General features: G+C 42.9%; 1 protein-coding gene across 6 annotated transcripts; it reads left to right on the top strand.

Moving 5' to 3' along the window:
* Positions 1 to 702: 702 nt before the first annotated feature.
* LOC310850538 (actin, alpha cardiac muscle 1-like) lies at positions 703 to 22,853 on the top strand. Of its 6 annotated transcripts, none has more exons than XM_083752059.1 (9): positions 741 to 1,059; positions 5,289 to 5,436; positions 7,868 to 7,996; positions 12,654 to 12,764; positions 14,511 to 14,595; positions 16,513 to 16,674; positions 19,903 to 20,094; positions 21,647 to 21,828; positions 22,598 to 22,853. In XM_083752059.1, the coding sequence occupies exons 2-9, from the start codon at positions 5,308 to 5,310 to the stop codon at positions 22,739 to 22,741; spliced, it is 1,134 nt and encodes a 377-aa protein (XP_083608185.1). In that variant the 5' UTR covers positions 741 to 1,059; positions 5,289 to 5,307; the 3' UTR covers positions 22,742 to 22,853. The 6 variants fall into 6 exon arrangements, with proteins under 6 accessions (XP_083608187.1, XP_083608185.1, XP_083608183.1 ...); XM_083752057.1 differs by having other exon boundaries at positions 764 to 1,059; positions 5,232 to 5,436; XM_083752058.1 differs by having other exon boundaries at positions 827 to 1,059; positions 5,248 to 5,436.
* Positions 22,854 to 24,163: the final 1,310 nt, after the last annotated feature.

Below are 24,163 nucleotides of genomic sequence, written 5' to 3' on the forward strand. Positions count from 1 at the left end.
GTAGAAGCACTTCCATTCTCATATAGAAAATCTCCAATTACACACATACCCCCAGTGTAAGTCTCTCACATCACCTGCATTATTTACTACCCTGACAGCCCCTTAGGCCTTTGGAATAGCTTTTTCTGAATGTGAGGGGCCACGGTTTGCAAGACCCCAATACGTGAGTCAAATGTTCTTCCGACACAAGCATAAGTCACCTTTAAGAAGTTTTTAATGCGTGTGAGCACAGGAAATTCAAAAGATGCTATTGAAAAGTAGGTACTGATGCCAAGCATTTGTGAACAATTCTGGATTTGAAAGTTGCCTGATGGCTACAACTCTGTTGCCCCAAGTTAACCCAATGCCTGTAGAGACGGACACACAATACATTTTCCAGTGTTTGAGATACCAGATACTAAAATGTGCTGTAGGCAACACAGATCAAAAGTGCATGACACAGAACTGAAGTAACTGCAATTATCACTTTGTAAGTGGCTAGTTGCTGAGTCATATGCCATTTTCAGCATAGAGTCACCTCATCTCAAGATAAGGTGGCTATTTTCTGCCTCTCTACTACAGAATCCTGATAACAACATATACAGTTTGCTCACCACTACTGTACATGGTAAATTCTGCTTTTGAAACCAGTGCCTGTTAAGTATGAATAGAGCTATAAATAGAGCTCTATAAACATAGAGCTAGGTACTGATGAAACAAACAAAAACCCTAGTTCTAGGCATGAGCTTGGAAATTATTTCAGCCTATGTGTAAACTGGAAAAGGAAGTGACAAAAGGGAGACTGGCAGAGTGGAGGAAGTGAGGGAAGCCATTGTCAGCAGTTTAGAGTGGGAAGGCATCCAATGGCATTAGAAACCCTGCCCTAATTTATCTAGCCCTTTAAGCTGTTGCTTTGATAAGCACAAACTAGAAAAAAAATGTTTCCAAAAATGGCATGGCAGACCTAGGCGTTCTATGAATTTCATTCCATGAGCTGGATATAAATGAAATAGAAGGTGAGATCATTTCATTTGTTCCAAGGGAGCTATTGCTGTTTTTCACCATTCCCTGGTGTGTTTGGTAAGTATCATCCATATATTGTTTCACCTTTTAGAAGATAAGACAAGACTTGATGTTACTGCAGGTGTGTGTGTGGGGGGGAGAGAGTCTGGTCTTCTGAGTAAAGTGGTACCTCGGGTTAAGAACTTAATTCGTTCCGGAGGTCTGTTCTTAACCTGAAACTGTTGTTAACCTGAAGCACCACTTTAGCTAGTGGGGCCTCCTGCTGCCGCCGTGCCGCTGCTCGGCAATTTCTGTTCTCATCCTGAAGCAAAGTTCTTAACCCGAGGTAATATTTTTGGGTTAGCGGAGTCTGTAACCTGAAGTGTATGTAACCCGAGGTACCACTGTATACTTGAAGATCTTGTTCCTTGTGAGGACACAAAGAATTGCATTCCCTTCTAATTCAAGTTACCCCATTGGAGCAGCATATTAAATAGTGCCTTGATTTTAGATTGACTCTATCATTTGGTGACTGTCAAAACCACTTGATATCTGACAGAACTGTATGTATTGCTGCTATTCCAGTGGGATACTCTGTAGGTTACTAACACTACAGGCCTAAACAAATTGAACGTAAACCTACTCATCACCCCATAGAGGGCTGATGAACTCCACACACGTCTTGAGTGCATACATCTCTCCATGGGGCAGAAGTGCAAGTGTCCATTCAGGATGTGAGAACATGTTACAGAAAAATGACGAGCCAAATGTTAGAATTGAAGCTTTGGAGATGGTTTAAGTACTGCCTGTTTCGCCATACAGAAGTAGGCATCAGTAGAAATCAATTTGTGTCCAGCTGGCTAGCATCCTAATCCTAAATACATTTCTGTGAAACTTGCTTCCGTGTAGGATAGCAACCCAAACCAGATATGCACTTGTTACTGATAGTTTTGCTACTGTAGCTCCTAGACCCAAGCTATGTTTTTACACCATCACCCCCTTTCCTTCTTGCCTCCAATTTTGTCAGTCTTGCAGAACCACTTTTTTGCTCTCCTCAAACTATATAAGATCTTCCATCTAAGTGGGAACTAACAAATCAATTTGAGCATAAATGTGGACTGAATGTGTCCATTTTTTTAAAGAGCTTGTTTTTGTGTGCTTTATTCTGTTTTGTTTTGTTGATTGTTTCTGTTGTTTTGTTGATTGTTTTGTTGATTGTTTCTGTTGTTGCTATGGGCCTATGGATTGTTAGAGGAAGGGTAATACCTCTGGTGGGGAACATATTGTGCTCCTTCTGGAGTAGTTTGCCCACCTTTGGTTCCCAACCTGCATTCAGCTCTCACCTGTGGCTCCTAAAAGCTGTCAACATGCAACAGCAACCACACCCCAGGAATGGCTTTGTCTGGCTGGCTAAACCAGGTGAGGGTAGCTAATGGGTCTCAATCCCTCAGTGAGTTAGTGACTTTTCCTGCATGTGAAGACAGGTTCTGGTGGATTGACCAGATGAGAACAATAGTGGGTCCAACATCAAGAAGGCGGTTTCTGCATGTACTGTAGTGGGAAGTGAGGAGCAGATGGGGGTTCATCAACCTGGGAAGGTAGCTCATCTAGAAGAACTCTGGTCCTAAACTTCTGCTGCCTTATGAGATATCTTCAGGAGAAGAAAAGACTAAGGAGTAAATCCTACACAAATCTGTTCCTAAGATGATTGGATGGCACCTTGTACACCTCCTTCCGGCAGCCCAGAACCTCCATACACATTGCCCAGGCTTGTATCTTTGGTGCTGCTAACGCAGCAATTTGACCCCCCTCCCAGAGGTGCACTCCATTGTCTCTCAAGAAAAACAGATGCCAACAACTGTTGTTGTTAGTTAGAGGGACGCACCTATTCCCTTACAACTGAACTTGAAGAATCCCAAACAGAAGGCACATGTGCAAGTTGTCTTTGGTCAGTGGAACCAGACTTGTCTCAATGCACTTCCCAGAAGAGTCCTTTAGATAAGGAATTCACAGTTCACAGATACAGAATAGTTCTTGTAAGTGAGCACTTAATGAGAACAGCTGCCATTCCAAAACATTAACCAACACTTTCCAGAGAAGGTCTATTTTTAGATCTTTGCTGCTATGACTGTTTATATCGTTAGGAATAATGTAGAGATTTGGTGGTGCTTTAAATAATACATTTCTTATTTAAATCAGGGGTGGGGCCTATGGACCTATGGTCTCCAGATATTGCTGGACTACAGCTCCCATCATAAATGACCATTCACCATCCTGGCTGGGCAAGATGGAGCCACATGTTGCCCACCCCTGACTTAAATGGTTTTTTTGAACAACGTGTGCATTTTATAATTTCAATGCTTTGAAATGTCCAAAGGTGGCACCTTTGTAATGTCAGTTTAGCAAACCAGCAGGTGTGCAATGGTCATGTGTATACACACCTCAGCTATGTTTTCTACTTGGATAGAAGCTGGTTTAAGGGACAGCTCATTAAACAGCATTGATCAGGAAGTTACAGATTACCTGGATTGTGGCCAACTTCATGTGCATCAAACACCAGCCCTGGGGATGCTGGAACTGGACTAATAGTGAGCTAGGTGGACCAATAGTTTGACTCAGCAAAAAGCAGCTTCCTGTGTTCTGTCTCATCCCTGATGCTTGCTCATAATTTTACCATTCTCTCTCACCCTCCCTCCACTTGTATTGTCTACCTCTCGTTCTCTCTGTCTAAAGGTAAAGGTAAAGGTACCCCTGCCCGTGCGGGCCAGTCTTGACAGACTCTGGGGTTGGTGCGCCCATCTCACTCAAGAGGCCGGGGGCCAGCGCTGTCCGAAGACACTTCCGGGTCACGTGGCCAGCGTGACAAAGCTGCATCTGGCGAGCCAGCGCAGCACACGGAAACGCCGTTTACCTTCCCGCTGGTAAGCGGTCCCTATTTATCTACTTGCACCCGGGGGTGCTTTCGAACTGCTAGGTTGGCAGGCGCTGGGACCGAGCAGCGGGAGCGCACTCCGCCGCGGGGATTCGAGCTGCCGACCTTTCGATCGGCAAGCCCTAGGCGCTGAGGCTTTTACCCACAGCGCCACCCGCGTCCCTTCTCTCTGTCTACTGTCTGTCTATTTTCCATGTGCCACTTGGCTTTCTGTCCCTGCTCCCACTTTCCTTCTTATACCGCTACCCTCTTTTTGTTTAGCTTCACTTATCTTAGGATGTGTCCTCTTGCTCAAGGTCCCTGACTCTCTAAACATATTCCCTTCCACCAGAGCACAGTGCATTCAGCAGGGATGCTGCTGCTGTCTGTTATGATGAGTGTGGGGAATTTTGGCTTCATGTGGAAACCAGGATTATTTATTTATAATGAAATTTCTAGCCTGCCTTTCCTGCCCGAATCAACAATGTGAAACAAACAAACAAAATCGAAATAATTATATAGCCATCAATTTAAAAAGCCAAATAAATAACAGCATATCACTAAAACAGCATAAAAAGAGCACAGAGAGCAAACAACAGTTAATGACAGTCGAAGGTTGCTGGAAAATGTAAGTCTTTAAATTTTGATGGAGCACAAGTAAAAAGGATCTCTTAGGAACAGATAGAAAAGGCCAAAGTCAAGAATTCCCACAGAAACAGAAGTGTTTCAAGACATGCCATGATAGATAATCAACGAAGAATGGTCTATGCTACAATTCAATTCTAAACTGAAGGCCCATATTGTTAGATCTGTCTTAGAAGCCCACCCCTAATAATAATAATAATAATAATAATAATAATAATAATAATAATAATTTATTTGTACCTCAGCCACTTTGGGTGGCTTCTAACAAAGATTAAAAATACATTAAAATGTCACACATTAAAAACTTTCCGAAACATATAGCTGTGTTAATTTTTCTTATAAATTTTTACTCACCCATCTATGCTTAATTAAGTATTCTATGTATATGTTTAAATCTACGTCTGCTTCTTGCTCCTATTTATTTAATAATTATTCACTTAGATTCATACTCTTATGCTATTTATTTAGATGTTTTGCTTATGCTGGTCTGTGACTGTAATAAAGTACTTGCTTGCTTAAGACATGCCAGTAGGTCCTGGAATGTTGGGAATCATGGTCTCAAAGAGTATGTTTGCTTGAATTAGATATACAGTATATACCGTATTTAAAGGATTGATTCATAAATTTGCTGACTTTATCTGAGAACTTATTCTCTCTCTCTCTCTTCCCATTTTTCTAACATTACATTTTGTAGTTTTAATTATTCCCAGATAATCCAGATCGGCTTTCCCCTGAACTGCTGTTTCCACAGCCTAGGACACTGAGCAGCCATGTGTGATGATGAAGAAACCACAGCACTTGTCTGTGATAATGGCTCTGGACTTTGCAAAGCTGGATTTGCCGGAGATGATGCTCCAAGGGCTGTTTTTCCATCCATCGTTGGACGACCCCGGCACCAGGTCAGTTTTTATTTTAAGGGGAAATTGTGCCCACAATCAAGAGATGTGGGTCTCCATCTCTACATCTACCACATGCAAGACACTTTTGAAACACAGAACTTCCAAAATAGCATTGCGCATGGGAAACAGGGTTGGGGAGGTGAGGTGTCTGCTGTTCAAAGGGGAAAAGTCCCATGGCATGTTTAAGGCAGGATAAAGTAGGCCACTAAACCATGGTACCTGTGCCCAATGAGATACAGGGTTCTTATTCAACGGAATATGTTGGATCGCTCACTAGCAGTAGCTTCAGAGCATCATTTTTTGCTAGCAAGAACAGTGTTAAAGAGATAACTCTTTATCTGCTCTCTATTATTCCATGTTGCCATGAAGAACCATTGCCTATCCCTGATGTGCTTCTCCCCAGACCCATTTGATTTTTGGTTTAACAAGTCTGTTTGGATTTGAGGAGCTGGAAAAAAGATTGTCAACTTCCAGAAGCATCTAGGTTATGACTGGAAACAAAATGCTGGAATAGATAGACCTTTGATCTGATTCTGCAACACAGTTCTTACATTTTTTTAAAGTCCTTAAATTTAATGCTATGTGCATACTGTTACTCAAATACATAAACCATTTTTGGAGCTGCATAAAATTTTGTGGATGTCATGTCAAGCAACAGATATGGTTGATCTTATTTTGCAGTGATGCTTATTAGTAGCTTGATTTGTAAGCATAGTTGTTAAGTAATGCCATAGGTCATCAAGAAATTAACAAGCATCTAGTAAAAATATGTATACAATGGAAAAAAACTTATAATTGCCTAATTAATGCAGGCCTGGGACGCAGGTGGCGCTGTGGGTTAAAGCCTCAGCACCTAGGACTTGCCGATCGAAAGGTCGGCGGTTCGAATCCCTGCGGCGGGGTGCGCTCCCGCTGCTCGGTCCCAGCACCTGCCAACCTAGCAGTTCGAAAGCACCTCCGGGTGCAAGTAGATAAATAGGGACCGCTTTCTAGCGGGAAGGTAAACGGCGTTTCCGTGTGCAGCTCTGGCTCGCCAGAGCAGCGATGTCACACTGGCCACGTGACCCGGAAGTGTCTTCGGACAGCGCTGGCCCCTGGCCTCTTGAGTGAGATGGGCGCACAACCCCAGAGTCTGGCAAGACTGGCCCGTACGGGCAGGGGTACCTTTACCTTTACCTTTAAGGAAACAGAATAAGCATTGGCCATTAAATCTGTTTCTTCCCCCAGTTGTCAGATTTACTTTACTCTTGCTGCAAAGCTTGTTACTTGCATGTTGCTGTTTAGAACTTTTGATTTTAAAAAACTGCTGAATATGTACCACTATTTAACACCCCTCCACAGATACCATGCAACCACTGAATTGATTTTCAGTCCCACAGTTTGATAATTTACCATGTCAGCAATTTAGATTTAAAGAAAGGAATCCAAAATATTTGACATCAAATAGTATGTTTTAAAAAAACAAACAAAAAACAACAACAAAACAAAACCTGGAAGCTAATCAAAGTCTTGGAACTTTTGCATACTAGTCAGTGCCAAAAGAAAGCAGAGACTGAGTAACGGGAATGTACATTGGCTTTCCATAAGAATTGTTTAGGAGTATTTTATTGCTGGAGTGGAATTCAGCCAAAGTTAAGCATTTTAAGTTCCATTGATTTTAATGGTTGTAGTGTAATCCTATTGAATATACAGTAGTGGAATTTCCTTCCAAATAAACATGCATAGGATTGTGAAGTTAGCACTTAATTCTAACACCTTAAAAGATGCTTCATTTTTAATGTTTCATTCCTGTGGTATTTATATTTCCAAAGTCCAATGAGCAGGAGATTGAAGGTGACACTAAACTTCAAATGCTTACCTTCTAATACAGCATTTGAAATGGTAAAATAATTTACCATAATCTGAAAAGGTTTTAAATTAATTTTAAACACTATTGGATAAGAATTTTCCTGCGCTTTGGCTTTAAAGTCATTTCAATAAAATAGGAAGCAACTGCTGAGTAGAACAATGGAGGTGGTTGTGTGAAACTGTCAAAGAAAGAAATGGGAAAAGCATGTAAAACTATTTTTTTTCTACTCACGTTGCAATCCTATGCACACATTCCTGTGAACAGAGGCAGCTTTAAGGGAGAGCAACTGGTTCCTTCACACTGGGCACAGAGCCTTGGGGGTGCCATTAGGGGCACTGCAACTATGATGTGGGATGGAAGGCAAGGAGGGTGAATTTTGGTGTTGTACAGGACGTTGCTGCTGTGAGTAAGCTGCATTGAATCCTATTGAATTCAGTTGGACTTACTTTTGAGTAGACATGCACTGTTGGTCCTAGTATCATTCTTTTATGTTGCAGAAATGACAATAGAAGTGACTCTTCGCAAACATTTGCAATGTGATACTGAATTTGATATGTTCCTTTTGATGGCTTGCTTTTCTAGGGGGTTATGGTAGGGATGGGACAAAAAGACAGCTATGTTGGCGATGAAGCACAGAGCAAACGAGGGATTCTGACCCTGAAGTATCCCATCGAGCACGGTATTATCACTAACTGGGATGACATGGAAAAGGTCAGTAGGTTTTGTTTATTTGTCGCTATTTGTGATTATTTTCTGCTTTTTAATAATAATAATAATAATAATAATAATAATACTATAAATAAATAAATAAATAATATAAAAATAAAATTTATTATTTATACCCCGCCCATCTGGCTGAGTTTCCCCTGCTACTCTGGGTGGCTCCCAATCATGTGTTAAAAACAATACATCATTAAATATAAAAAACTTCCCTGCCTTCAGATGTCTTTTAAAAATAGAATAGCTGCTTATTTCCGTCACATCTAAAGGGAGGATGTTCCACAGGGCGGGCGCCACTACCGAGAAGGCCCTCTGTCTGGTTCCCTGTAACCTCACTTCTCACAGTGAGGGAACTGCCAGAAGGCCCTCGGCACCAGACCTCAGTGTCCAGATTGAACAATGGGGGTGGAGACACTCCTTCAGGTATACAGGACTGAGGCCGTTTAGGGCTTTAGAGGTCAGCACAAACACTTTGAATTGGCAAGTAAAAACACCTGGGGCATATCCAGGGGCAGATGGAAGAGTCTCTTTCTCATGCCCAACCAACCACATGGTAACTGCTTCCATGTGGTTCAATCCCACTCCGCAGGGAAGCATCTGTCAACAATATGGTCCCATGGATGGGCTGATTGCATGGGCCTTTCCCAGCTAATTGGCACTCTCCCCCCCACCCTGCCCCCTGCTAAGGCGCTGTGTATATGTGTATATAAAAGCTGCACAACTGCATTATTCACTCACACTTCTGGGTACCATGGGATCACACCACACAGAAATGGTTCCTAGACTGCTGACTCAGCATTTAAAAAGCTAAATGGCCGGGAGAATAAATGTAAGGGGCCGTGTTTATTCCTCTGTGAGGAAGCAAAGTCCTGGGAAAAAAGCATGGCAGAGATGAAGCAGATCTGTAGCAGGGAATAGCCACAAGCACAGACATATTTAATAGAGCTCCAAACTTACCATATTATCTGCTCTGGCCAACTGCAATCAAATAGGTTTCTTTACAGGTCTGGCTGGTTATCTTATAGTTCATTGCTTTGCCTGACTAAACTTAATAGTGGCATATATGCTGGCTGGATCTGCCCTAAAACGTTCAACTCCTCACACCTGGCAAAGGCTGGCTGTTCCCTATTCCTCCGTCCACTGGACATCACCTGTCTTCCCCACAGAGAATGAGGAATGAATGCTCAATAAACAGTCGGCATCATCTAGCCTCCTCACAAACCTTCTGTCAACAAATGAGGATTCATGGTTTGGAAACAGTCTCTGAGTTTCTCTGTGCTTGTCTGTCGAGGAAAGAAAAACTACACTCTCCGTCCTCTAGATGGGAGTATAGCTTTTCCATATACTTCTCAATGTGCTTCATTTCACTGCCTCAGGGAACACAGTCCTGAATCCCACACATGCACTAAATCTCAATAATTCACCCTCGCCATTCCTAAAATGTCAGCTTTCTGTGTCACAACATAGGTTTGCAGTTAAGAGGCAGCATCTGAATTGGCTTCTTCACTGTGCTCTCTTGAGGCCGTGTCCTTCAGGCTGCCAGCTGTGGCAATCCTGGTATCATGCCGACCCCCTTAAGAGCACAAAGCAAGCAACGAGAGTAGTTGCAGATGCTGTTCCTCTAATAGTCCTTTTGCCAGTTCTCCTCCTTCATCCATCGCCACAAGCAAGGCTAGGGAAGATTGGGCCCCAAACACTTACCAATGGCTCCATTGCCAAAGCTTTTTCATTTTAAATATTGTATGTCACTGTGGAACATCTTTGGCGAAGTGCAGTACTGAAATATTTCAATAAATAGATTCCCTATGGAAACATTGGTCTCAACACCAGCGGTAGCCAACATGGTGCCCTCCAGATGTTGCCCACCAGCCCCAGCTTGCATGGTCCCAGTCAGGGTGACAATTCCCAGCATGGTTTAACAATCCCTCCCTCCCCCAGGGAATTCTGGGAATTGTAGCTCTGTGAGGAGAACAGAGATCTACCAACAACCCTCAGCACCCTTAACAAACCATAGCGTCCAGAATTCTTTGAAGGAAGCAATGACTGTTTTAAAGCAGGATCATGTCATTTTACATGTATGGTGCCAATGTCATACTCAAGAGTAAACACACTGAAAGAAAAGAACCTGACAACCTTTAGCCCATTGGTTTCAGTGGGCTTACAGTACAATTTAGTTGGATGTAAGCCACAGAAAGGACACTTTTATTGCAAAGTTTCTATAAATATGCGCATGTTTTTATTGCCATAAGGCATTTGGACATTCCCAGGGAGCTGTGAGAGATGGAATGCATGGGCAATGAAATGAAGCATTCTCCAGCTCATATACTTCAGTTCACAATATTCAAATCTGGGCTGCTCCATTTTCCAGAGTGAGCATTCACTTAGGGTACTAGAGAAGTGTTAATGCATTCACAGCTACTGCACATTTAATGTAGGAAGGGGGGAAGCACAAGAATGGGGCATTATCTTCTTCTTCTGACTTCATAAATGTCTAATGAGGCTGTTCATTTCTCTTGAATGGCATATGGAAGGGAAATCGGTCACGTCCCCATCTTACATTTTAATTGTAAGTATTTGAGAATGCCATGGTGGCCTGTGGAGAACAGATCTGATCTCTCTTTGGTGTTCACAAAATCAAAGGAATTAGGGCTTAAATGGAACCTAGTCAGTCATAAAAAGCTTTGTACTATGGGTATGGAAACCTCCCGGTTTAGTATGTAATGCATCACACATGAACCACACTAGTTTTCCCACTCTTATAAAATCTTAAAGGCTTTGAATTGAACATCCTTGGATGAGGGCACTTAAACTGCAGCAGTCAATGAACAAACAGCTTATTCAAACTGGCAGGTAGGTAGCTGCTGTGAGGGCCTGTACAACCTCAGCGTACAAGCGAAGATTGCTTATTTGAAAGTACCCTTAAATAAGAATCTCCCAGTAAGTGGGAAGATAGCATGTTGTGGAGAAACAAAAGCGAGCATCTCTTCTGTGCTAATTTTCCATATGAACGAGAATTTTAATGAACTTTTCAGTCATGCAGTTCCCACATGACACAATTATGTGAGGACGATTATACTGTGTACACACTTGCACATTTGAATTGGTCCCTAAGTGTGGAAAATGTCTTATTTAATATGACTACGACTCATTTGAGTATATCATTTGGGTCCAGATAAAAGCTTTTATAGGAGAGCCTCCATACTTGGCACTTCATAGATTTTTGCTGGAGACCAAGTGTCATTCATAGATGTGGGGCCTGAGACCAAACAACACCAGCAGTTCTCATAAGAATTGTTCACTTCATCTGATATAAAATATAAAACAGCACTTGAGACTTGCTGGCTGAGAGTACAACATTGTTAGGGTACTTCCGTGATAAATAGCTAAAATTTCTGGCGGAAAGGTATTATAGAATTTCCCTTAAAACAGAGACCAATGTCTAACTTGTCATTGGCTCAACAGACCAATGGTGTATTTTTGTATAAAACAGCTTTTTATGTTTGTGATGTGAGAAGTTCCAGAAATGTAACACACACACAAAAGAACAGTGTGGTGAAATCCCCCTCCACACAAGGAAACAGAGCAAATTGAGGGAACCTGCATATCTGTGTGACAAACCTAGACAGCTTCTTTAAAAGCAGAGACATCACCTTGCCGACAAAGGTCCATATAGTTAAAGCTATGGTTTTCTCAGTAGTGATGTATGGTAGTGAGAGCTGGACCATAAAGAAGGCTGATCGCCGAAGAATTGATGCTTTTGAATTATGGTGCTGGAGGAGACTCCTGAGAGTCCCATGGACTGCAAGAAGATCAAACCTATCCATTCTGAAGCAAATCAGCCCTAAGTGCTCATTGGAAGGACAGATCGTGAAGCTGAGGCGCCAATACTTTGGCCACCTCATGAGAAGAGAAGACTCCCTGGAAAAGACCCTGATGTTGGGATGATTGAGGGAACAAGGAGAAGGGGATGACAGAGGACGAGATGGCTGGACAGTGTTCTCGAAGCTACCAGCATGAGTTTGACCAAACTGCAGGAGGCAGTGGAAGACAGGAGTGCCTGGCGTGCTCTGGTCCATGGGGTTGCAAAGAGTCAAACAACGACAAGCATATCTGTGTAAAATGTGGGGTCTAATAAAGGGATTGGAAACCTCGATTTGCTGTGCTGAAGGGGGTTTGAACGTGGCAGAGATGAATTCCACCCAGCCCTATCAGCCTTCACTGTAAGGGAAGATTCATCGGTGGCAGGGAAGGGAGGAGACCCTCAGAGTTCCCACTCAAATGCTGGGTAGTCATCAGAAACCCACAACATGGGGTGTTTCAGGGGTGGAGATGTGCTGACCCTGCTGCCATCCAGTGATGGCAGTGGGCCCAGTCCAAGCCATTTCGCTGCCTGGGAACTGGCAGAGCAGGCATTTCTCCTTGCCCTCATGTTCTGTCCTGACTGGCACTAGTAGCAGGGCTATAGAAGTAGAGGTAGGTGTGCCACTCTATCCAGCCTTGCCACTACTGTCCAGAGGTTTGGTTTGACCTTTGACTTAATGATATATGTATTCATTTTGCTACATTTGCTATCTGAAATGCAAAGATTCATTGGGCAACACTTAACACACATTGCCTGTATGTTTGCCTTCAACCACCTGTCCCTTAGATTTGGCACCATTCCTTCTATAATGAACTTCGAGTTGCCCCAGAAGAGCACCCTGTCCTCCTGACTGAAGCGCCATTAAACCCCAAGGCTAATCGAGAAAAAATGACCCAGGTAATTATTTGTATGTTGCTTCCCTTCTGAGATAGAAAACTCCAGTTTTAGCAGAGAAACCAAAGTGGCTGTGGCTATCATGCCCAAAAGAGGGGCAGGGCGGGGCAGCAGGGATGGAGTAATGGCAGGGAGGGGCAGGGACAGCTCAGATGCATTCCATCAAGCTCCACCCACTGGTAAGGATGACAAGCTGCAGAATATCAATAAATATTTAGGGTTGTGTCGGATGCGGGTGGTGGTTGCTTGTGAGTAACCAGGCAGGACTCCGACCTGTCTTTTACAGGTTTTATTGGTGCAAACTATTTACAGCGCAGAACCAACAAGTTCATGTCCGTCTTAGTCACTTGCAGAATCCGGGAGTGGCCTCTTCCGGCTTCTTCCCCAACATAAGAACTTAGACACCCCAAATCTCTGCTTCCCCTACTTGCGTTTCACCCCTCTGCGCAAACTGGGTGACGGAAGTTGCATATCTGCCTCCTGGCCAGCCGGGCTAGGTGAGGTGCTTGGGCTCTCCACAGCATCTTCAAGCCCTCTCCTCGCTTGGCTGGCCCTTTCCCTCTCTGCTCCACTGGAGGTGTGGCTTTCCCCACCCCTGGACGAGGAGCGAAGCATCAGAGACTCTCTGTATTCCCCTGCCTCCCTCCCCTGTTCCGATGGCAGTCCCCTGACAGGTTGAAAGAATGAAAGTATACCAAATGAACAAACAGAATAATAGGATCTTTGTGACCCATTTGCAGTAGACATAAGGCCCCTATCTGGAATGCCCTCTTAGACTACAGTGCAAACAGATAAGCACCAAAACAAGGAGCAGTTATGCATTGCGAATTTCTAAGTTTCTATGTCCCAAGAACAGAGAATTATTTACCTTTCTGCTGCCAAAGTATCAGAAGCAGAGCTTCCCTGCCTTTGTTCTTCCATGCTGTGTAAATGGCTGTGCAGACTCTGCAAAAGAGCAATTTCACAGTTTTGCAGCAAATGATTTCTGATAAGTGGTAGGTCTGTAAGGTCTATTGCTCTTCAGAAGTGGAGAAAGATAATGAAATGCTAGTCATCCACCTTTTCTCAGAGAAGTATACTGCTGAGCTGCTCATTTTGGAGAGACTGTGAATTAACAAATTTAGAGTTGAGCTGAGTCAGGTTACTGTCAAAAGAAACAGGGATGAAAGCTAGAAGAAAAGGGGTTTCGCCGCTGTCAGGCTGCAATTAGACAGCAAGCCCAGAATTCTGCATTTAAAAAATCCAGAGGGGAAACCTTATTATTCCAATTTATTATGCTCAATACTATTAATGAAATTGCATGTCTTGTTTGGTGTAAACCGTCTGGGATCATTTGTCAACCTCCTTCACTAGGGACTTTGAAAGAAAGACTTAGGTGTGGTGTGGAATAACGTGAGGATAATTTAATTAGTTGTGTAATTAATCTGGTAAAATTCCACCACAGTGGACAGTGAGACAAATACTGTAAAAGGCTTTGTTGGAAGCCAAACTGCAGTGGAACTGAGGCAGCGCTGCATGGAACAACCATCAGATGGAGTGGAAATCATGGTCTTCCTACACCTTTATTCTCATATGTCCACCACTGCAAGTATGATTTATCTTGGATACTATAGCTCCTGTGCACGATTTGGAACCAAGCAAATAATGCTGCTAGGGAAATTGGGTATCTTAAAACCAGATTTTAGTAGCATTGTAGCATTTTCTTTCTATGCTGAGAGATCCTAAGGCCCTCTCATTTGCCCTCTACAGATCATGTTTGAAACTTTCAATGTGCCTGCAATGTATGTGGCCATTCAAGCTGTTCTTTCTCTCTATGCATCTGGCCGAACTACTGGTGAGTTTGAAATTGGTGTCATCATCTTTAAAAAAAGAAGGTTTCCTCACATATATGTATCTTGATACACTGGCCCCTATTTTTCCTTACCAGGCTATTATGAGAAAACCGGATCTTCTGATAAGCCCCTACCATACTGAATTAACATAGGGAAAGAAAAGAGAGAGAATTGGGAACACTCAATCTTCAGCCAATAATTGCCTGTGACCAATAAGAACTGCTGTTTTGTAGAGTTAAACTCTTCCCTTCAATCAAAAAATCAAAGTGGTTGGAAGCCAGCCACTCATATACTCCCTCCTCCAACCGCCCGCTGGTGTGCACAGGAAGAAAAACCCTTTTATCCCAGATAATGTTCCTGAAGCAATTGTTGTCCCCCTACAAAATAATGGCTGCATATTTAACTGTAGCCTGTTTTCTAATTGCATTGGAAATGACCTATTTTCTTCAGCAAGCTTTATAAAATACATTCAAATGCCAAATGAAAACTTGCTTAACTATGCATCAAAAAGATGGAGAAGTAAAGCGCCCACACCGTGACTGTATGATGGGTTAGTTACTAAATTACACATAGTGAAGATGATGCTCCTGGCTTTGACTTAAAGTATCTTATATTTACTATAAATTCCTGGCAACTGCCCCAGAAACGGGAAACACATGGCCACTACCCTGTCTGGGTACATGGCAACCCTACCAACCAGGGCTGTGACTTGTTGGCTAACTTCACCAATCCAGGGTGCCTCTCCAGACAACCTACTATTTATTGAGCACTCATCATGATCTGTGTGCACAAAACTTACTCAGAGTTTAGATCATGGGTAGGCAAACTAAGGCCTGGAGGCCGGATCTGGCCCAATTGCCTTCTAAATCCGGCCCCCAGACGGTCCGGGAATCAGCGTGTTTTTACATGAGTAGAATGCGTGCTTTTATTTAAAATGCACCTCTGGGTTATTTGTGGGGCATAGGAATTCATTTATCCCCCCATATAGTCCAGCCCCCCACAAGGTCTGAGGGACAGTCCCTTGCTGAAAAAGTTTGCTGACCCCTGGTTTAGATTATATTCAATATTTATTGAGCATTCATCCTCCAGTCATCTTGATTTGCTTGCAGAGCATTTATACCTCTTCCTGTTAGTCAGGCATTCATCCCACACTTTTCAGCACTTTTCTCCATGACTTTCCCAAGCCACAAAAAGTCCTCTGTTTTAAAGTGGATTTGCTTTGCTAGAGCAATGGGGTGCTTTAATCCATTTTAAACAGTACAAACCTGAAGTTCCAGCTTTGTCTGAATTCCTCCTGCAAAATACTGACAGTCTGGAGGCGCCTATTAAATAGGGTTGTCAACTAGCCAGAAAAAAATCCAGCTCAAAAATTCAGGGTTTTTAGTGGCTATAGCTTTTGGGTCTGTAGGGCAGTCTGTGGCTGTCTCACACCTGGTTCAGGGAGAGTCCACAAGTTCTCTGTGGAAGGGAGACCACAGGTGGGCCTTTTTATAGCAATATACGTTACCTTGTAAATAGCTGCTGTTTTATTGTTCCATTAAAAAAACCCTCCACATTTTAGTGGCAAATCTGTATGTTTATACATCAGCATTTTGATATTCTTTGCAAATTGTTTGGGATCCTTTTTTTTTTGGTGAAAAGCTATAGAAATGTAAGAAGATCATTATCATTAGCATCTGTTTCAGAGAGAACAATGCCATGCAATTTCTGACTCTTTCATGAAGGCAATTTCTTCTTTGTATAGGCCAGCAATTTCCCTCTGAGTTCCACTCAGCATGGAGACAATAGGGATTATCATTTGCAGTCTCTCCTTTCAATCCCAGTTGTTGTCAAAGGGTTTAATTTAGCAGAAAGAGTGGGGCAGGGCAAGGTCTACGCAGAAGAATGCTGACGCTTCTAATTTTCTTCCTCTCTCTTAGGGATAGTTCTGGACTCAGGGGACGGTGTCACACATAACGTACCTATCTATGAAGGTTATGCCCTGCCACATGCCATCATGAGACTGGATCTGGCTGGAAGAGATCTCACTGACTATCTCATGAAAATTCTTACAGAGAGGGGATACTCTTTTGTTACTACAGGTAATCAGTGCTTTTCTTACAGATCAAGGGAGGAATATAGTGTTGTGCTAAGGCAATTGTTTCACCATTTCAGGGATACATGAGGAGGGGGAAGCCCCTTTGCAAAAGCAGAAGTCCTTCTGCAGGGCTTCTGCTAATGGGATTCATTATTTCAATTCCACCTCCTGTTTACTTCTGATAATGCTGTCTTATTCTGCCACATCATGGATGCTTTAGCTGAGATTCCTGGATTGCAGGGGATTGGACTAGATGACCCTTGGGTCCCTTCCAACTCTTAAGATTCTATATTCTGTTATCATTATTGGATAAATAAGTATCATATGTTATTTCTCTCTTCAAAAAATGGCTTGATCATTATCAACATGATGTTATTGAAGAACTACCTAGCATCGAGGCATGAACTATGTTCTTTTATTTTCTGATTTTCTAATTCTTTTTTTAAAAAATCAAAATTTTATTTATGCTCCCCACTCCCACCCCAAATATACAAAAATATAAAAACAGTCAATAAAATAAAAAGAAAGAAAAAGACAAAACCTAGACACAAGAAAAATTTACAGCAACTTGCTAAGCACACGCTTTCGCACCTCACCCCATGATAGTTTGAGGTTATGTAGCAGCTGTGAAAAAGGTGAAATCCATGCTAAGGATTATTAGGACACGAACTGAAAATAAGTTTGCCATCATCATCGTGCTGTTAAACAAACCTATTGTATGCCTGCATTTGGAATTACTTTTCACAGTTTGCAGCCTCTAAAAGGATATTGTAGAGCTGGGAAAGGTTCAGAAAAGGGCTACTAAAATGGCCAAAAGACTGGAATACTTCCATTGTGTTGAAAAGTTACACCAGGTGTGGCTTTTTACTCTACAGGAAGTGGGAGTAAGGGGGAACATGACTGAGGTACATAAAAATAAGCAATGTGGGAAGATTCAGCATGCACAAAAGGAAAGTATGACTTAACACTGTGCATAGTTATACTATGGAAATTTCTTCCACAAGATGTAATGATGGCTGCCAACTTGGATGACTTAAAAAGACGATTAGACAAATTCATGGAAGATGAGGCTATCACTGGTTACCATCCACAATGGCTATTCTTCATCCACTGTCAGAGTCAGTATGCTTCTCTAGACCAGCTTGAGATCACAAATGGGTGCAGTACTCAGGTACTGCTTGCAGGCTTGTTGGTCACTGTGGGAACAGAAGGCTTGATTAGATGGGCCTTGGTCTAATCCAGGACTTTTCTTATGGTGAGAGCGAATACAGCTTGCTGAACTGTCAAGTCTTCAGCCTGGGGCATGGAGTAAGAAGAGAAAAGGCCTATAAACTATGTCAAATGTTTAAGACTGCAACGCCCAATTAATTTTAATAAAGAGCAAACTTCCAACACTGTGCCATCTAATGTGCAAAAATGAAATACAAGAGTCGTTAGAATGAAGGTCAGCCCAACAAGAAGATCTTACCGTATCGGGCCTTGTATCTGCTCCTGCCCCTGATTTCTTCATTCCATGATCCATCCAGGATCTCTCTCTGTCTAGGTGTACTGCTGGATTTTCTTACAAAAGAAGAGTTCATAAATCAAGCATAGGTGTGGGACACCTTTTTGAGCCCTGGGGGCCTCAGTCCTTTGTAGGCAACCTTTCAGGAACCAGAGGAAAAATGGGTAGTATGCTATGTTTGAGCTACATAAAAGGCAAAGCTTTCTATACCCACACATGCCTCCATTTCCCATCCTGGCAAGCATGAGGCAATACCACAGTTCAGTGACATGTTCAAGTCAGACAGAAGCACTTGAGGAGGGATTGCACTATAGCTGGTTGAAGACCTGGCCAGGAGAAGGGAGGTGGTCTATGGGTGGGCAAAGTCTGGAGAGAGTTTCAAGAGCTGGACAGAAAGGCTTGGAGAGCCACAATTGGCCCCAGATTTGAGGTTCCCCACTCATAGTATACCAGTAGCTTTCTGGCTTCATTAGGGATAACATCTGTCTCTTATGAGACACCAGAATATTAAAGTGGACCCTTTACTGAGCTGACCAACTTTGCAAAATAACTTCTGTGATTTCTTTCATCTGACGGGAAGAAATCAAATGAACGATTTGTGCTGTTTTCATGTGAAAATAAGAATCTTTTCTCAGTCTTTGCTAGGAGTATTTCATTTGTTTTATAATGCGTAAAAGGCTAAAATAAAGCAGATGGGAACTTAAGAATTAAAAAGCTTGCTATCCTATATTAAGGTTCTTAAAGAAGAGTCCTAATACTCACACAGGTAGGGATCACCTATGTAGGTTCAGCACATAGCAACCTTTGATGGTTAAAGGAGGTGACAGAGGAAAGGGAGGACCGTATACCAAATTTATAGCCCAGGGGCTCAGCTAGATTAGTAAAGAAAAAACGATTTATATGTGTTGTATGTGTGATATAACATTGTGCCACCCGATGGCGACGTGGAGCCCCGTTTTCTCTACCTGTTTTCCCTGTTTAAATTTACAACAGTTTAAATTGATGTGTCTAGATCCAACCCAGGTGGCTTTTAAATCAGCATGCTCTACCAGTCAGCTGACTTTTACATAAGGAAGGCACTCTTAACGCCTTTCAGAGCCAAAAGATTAGGCTGGAAAGGTGCTAATTAAAAAGGAAGTCATTTAGGCTAACCCTGGTAGACATGACATTTCGAAGGGATTTTCAAATCGTGTGCTTTAAAGTGGCAGCAGTTATATCTTTCGTTCTCCTTGGAGAAATGGAGGCTGGCTCTTTGTCAGGAAAGCTGTAGCTCTTAAAAAAGACATACCGTATTTTTTGCTCTATAAGACTCACTTTTTCCCTCCTAAAAAGTAAGGGGAAATGTGTGTGCATCTTATGGAGCGAATGCAGGCTGCGCAGCTATCCCAGAAGCCAGAACAGCAAGAGGGATTGCTGCTTTCACTGCACAGCAATCCCTCTTGCTGTTCTGGATTCTGAGAGTCAGAATATTTTTTTTCTTGTTTTCCTCCTCCAAAAACTAGGTGTGTCTTGTGGTCTGGTGCGTCTTATAGAGCGAAAAATACGGTGCCTTGAAAGGACAAAGCTGTAGCCCAAACGTTTTCTTGGGGGTTTCTCTGTTCTGCCTGTGCGGCAGGGCCAAGGGAGACCGATTTTCCATCCTGGGAAGGACTGTGGTTATAAGGATTCTTATAAATAACCCAAGAGCCCTCTGCTATCGTCTTACACCCCACTGCTTGATGTTTGTAGCTGAACGTGAGATTGTGCGAGACATCAAAGAGAAGCTCTGCTATGTGGCTCTTGACTTTGAGAACGAAATGGCCACTGCTGCATCCTCCTCTTCTCTGGAGAAGAGCTACGAACTCCCTGATGGTCAAGTCATCACTATTGGCAATGAACGGTTTCGATGCCCTGAAACTCTCTTCCAGCCATCGTTCATAGGTGGGTCTGCGCTTGTTTCCCGTGGCTGTGGTTAACAGGCGAAGAAAACATGTGATTGTACTGCTATACTGGAGATGTTACTGTCATGACCATATTTGATATGTGAACAAAAAAAGTAAAGATGAGAGAAAATGCTGTTGCATCTAATTTAATTTGGCATGAGCACTTGTTGACAAAATGGACTGAGTAGTTGGTATACATGGGAAGAGGTACCCTGGAAGACAGAGCAATCTAACAAGAATTTGCTTCATATAAGACTTAAAACAATGTTTACCCCTAAATACTAAATACAGTCATATCTTGGGTTACAGACGCTTTGGGTTGTGTGATTTCCGGTTGCGCACTGCGCCAAACCTGGAAGTACTGGAACTGGTTACTTCCGGGTTTCGGCGCTCGCGCATGCACAAGACCATGAATCGCAACCTGTGTGTGCGCAGACACTGCGCTGAGGGTTGTGAACGTGCTTCCTGCATCGATCATGTTCGCAACCCAAGTGTCCACTGCACGTTTATTGGTATCAGATTTAAGGAGTGCATATGGGGACTTCTCACTATTTTCTTTTAAAAAATACATTCATTACCAGGAAAGGATCAAGCTCGTGTGTATCTGTAATGGGAATTGGGGTTGCTCGTGCGTAAGTTGCCTCTACTCTTGGCAAAGTTGACTGGTTAAACCTTTCCCTGGCTGCACAGCCCTTACTCCGCGGCTGTGTCAGTCACTGGCAGAATCCATTAGTGGGCGTTTCCTGAACTTCTTCCAGCATAAAAGTTCTTTGACGCTAAGTCTCCGCCTAGCCTCCCTGCGCGGAAGTCTTCTGCGCAGGGTGGGCGTGGGCAGCGGAGGACCTGTGCTCTCCCCACTAGTTTCTGTGGAAGAGTCCTGGAGACATCTCTCTGAAGCCCTCCCCTGCTCCCCTTTCTTCCTGGTGTCACGCTGATTTCCTTCCTCAGTGGATGAGTTCCCTCTCTCCCTGCTGGGCCCTTCTCCGGCATCGCTGGAGAGCCTTCCCTCCACTCCTGGCTCCGATGGCAGTTCCCTGACAGTATCTTAAAGGGAAAGATGTGTTTGTGTGTGAAAATGGATGTTTCACACTAGGTTAACATTGCAGATTTAGAACTTTGGATAATATGCCTTATGCAACCTGCAACTTCTGATGGCAAACAAACTGGTTTAGGGAAGAGCATCCATTATACAAAGGGCTCATTCACACTTATATTATGCCCCACACTTTCTAGGCACACATACATATGGATGGCATGGGGTCCTTATACAAGATTAATTAATATCAAAGTAGGGCTCTGGTTGATAAATATAAAGCTGCTGTCGTTTGCGTAAACTGGATTGCTGTTATCCCTCCAACTGAGCACCTGGACAAGCCACCTAAAAATATTTTCACTATCATATCCCACCCTACTGATCAAAAATAATGGGAAAAATCTAAAATCAGCCTCTCTTTATTTTGTATCACATTCTCACACTCTTTTTAAAAAATGATAGTGACTTGCTTAGAAATACATGATCAATTAATCCTCGTAATTTCATTTCTTTCCAGGGATGGAGTCTGCCGGTGTCCATGAAACAACCTATAACAGTATAATGAAATGTGATATTGACATCCGTAAAGATCTTTATGCTAATAATGTGCTTTCTGGAGGGACCACCATGTACCCTGGCATTGGGGACCGTATGCAGAAGGAGATTACCGCTTTGGCTCCAAGTACAATGAAGATCAAGGTCAATGTTACATCTAACATCAATCTAAGAGGCCACGAATAGGCCGGAGCATGTGATTTCTGGAGGGGGAAAAAGATGAGAAGCTAGAACACAAGAGATCTATGTCCAGATTTTATGTGACTTTTGTTCAAAGCCACCTGATTGCTCTTCCTCACTTTAATCAGAGTATAGGTCTGTCAATGGCTATATACACCATGCTAACAATTAAGTCTCTAACTGAATATAGCTATTTCCATGGTGACCTGCCTTTGAGATACTTGGGGGGTTTTGGAAGATGCTAGGCTGAGATGGATAAGAAGAGCCCTGCTAGATCAGGCCAAGTTTCATCTAGTCCAGCATTATGTCCTCCCAGTGGCCAACCAGATGATATGGGAAGTCCATAAGCAAGACCCAAGTACAGCAGCACCCTCCTCACTTGCAATTTCTAGCAACTGGTATATAGAGGCATAATGTTGCCAACAGTGGGCATGGGGATAACCATCATGGCTGGTAGCCATTCATAGCCTTATCCTCCTTGAATTCATCTAATTGGCTTATTTGCAAATTTGTCATAAAGCAGAGGATTAGATATAATTTTATGGTTTTATTGATTTACAGTTGACCTGACTTGCATACCACTTTGTAGTTATCGTAGTCACACAGCCAAAAGCTTGTATTGCTTGCATATTCCAGAATGAGAATAATAGGGATTAGAAGACATGATGACTAAAATGAGAATGATTGTCACCTAATTTGTATGTTCCCTTCTTCATCTCCCTCCTTCTTCTAGATGATTGCACCTCCAGAACGTAAATATTCTGTCTGGATTGGGGGATCCATATTGGCTTCTCTTTCGACCTTCCAGCAAATGTGGATCAGCAAAGATGAATATGAGGAATCTGGTCCCTCCATTGTCCATCGCAAATGCTTTTGAATATGCTAAATGTTACTTTGTGGTGTTTCTCTACCAAATTTCTCTGGAAATTTAGTTTAAGCTTTCCCTCACTGCCTAGTCTGAAAACACAATAAAGGTGATGTTAACTGAACAGATGTTGTCATTTCTGGATGCCTCAAATACGTACACACCATATTATGTACACCCCATATTTTCCATTCAAATGACAAGGATCCTTAGAAAATCCCTCATTGGTTATTAAATAAGTTATTGCAGTTAGGAAGCTTCCTAACACTGCTCACCACGGGATGTAATACTTCATGCTTTGAAATAAGATGTTCAACGTCATATGCAATATTCAATGAGCTCTGTATGGCTTTAATATGAACATTTCATCCTCACAAGAACCCAATGACTTAAGCAGACTGATTTGCCCAAGGCTACCAAGTCAACTTCATTGCTAGGTAGAGTTTTGAAAAAGCATTTGTCACATCTAACATCATGCTAGCTACTATTAGTTTTCTACTTTTTTTAAGAACAGTTGGTAAAATCCTGCTACTAAGATTAACAGGACTTTGTCATTTGATGAATTGTCGCCACTTATTAATTAATTACCCATTGGCATTGTGATAATAACAGCGTGGGATTTACTCCCCTCCATTTAATACAAGTTTCTCTTGGTGGAGTTGCTGTAATATAATAGAATGTTTGCAAACATTCCAACTTCTGAAGACTTGGCAATCCTATGGTATAACCAGTGCATCATCTGTAAAATAAGTGAAATGCTAATTTAGTTAGAGCAGCCTTCCCCAACCTTGTGCCCAAGGCTGATACTTTCATGAGGTAAAACAAAGCAATTTGCCTCAGGAGGCAGATACAACCCTCTCCTCATCTCCACCATTGTACTGCTGCCAGCCCGGCTCCTCTTCTGCCAACCCCACTGTGACTTTGCCCATGCTGCTGCCGCCACAGTGCCCCCGCCCTCACCACTAATGCTGTGCCTTTGCCACTGCATCGTGGCAGCAGCACAGGTGCAGCTGTGGCAGGGCTGGCGGCAGTGCGGATGCAATGGTGGGGACAGGGAAAGGCTCAGATCTGGTGGTGGCGATGGCAGGGGCGCATCTTGCCTATTGAGGCAAAACATCCCAGGCCTCTCTCCCTAACTACAATTCTCATCAGTGTGGCCTATGATCAGGGATGATGGGAGTCGCCATCTGAAATGGAGTGAACCAGGTTGGGGAAGGTTGGGATAGGGAGATCTATTATAGATGGTGACTGGTGTCCACTGCAGGTAGCAGGGCAAAAGGCAGGGAGATGAACAGTCTGTGGAGCCAGAGAAACTCTCAGGCAGAGCCAATTCATTCTAGTTTTGTCCCCATACTTCTCCTCCCTGCTGAGTTCTGCGAGGGCAACAGTGGTCCTAAGGAGGAGGAAGCTGACAGGCCGTGCAACCCCCTGGCC

This window comes from Podarcis gaigeae (genome assembly GCF_964106915.1).
Source record: "Podarcis gaigeae genome assembly, chromosome: 1".
NCBI classification, from domain to species: Eukaryota; Metazoa; Chordata; class Lepidosauria; order Squamata; family Lacertidae; genus Podarcis; species Podarcis gaigeae.

Excerpts from the sequence above, each read along its gene's own strand:
- LOC310850538 (XM_083752059.1), top strand. The coding sequence starts at position 5,308 with ATGTGTGATGATGAAGAAACCACAGCACTTGTCTGTGATAATGGCTCT. Across the intron at positions 5,437-7,867 it reads TTGGACGACCCCGGCACCAG|GGGGTTATGGTAGGGATGGG; the intron begins GTCAGTTTTTAT and ends TTGCTTTTCTAG. Across the intron at positions 14,596-16,512 it reads TGCATCTGGCCGAACTACTG|GGATAGTTCTGGACTCAGGG; the intron begins GTGAGTTTGAAA and ends CCTCTCTCTTAG.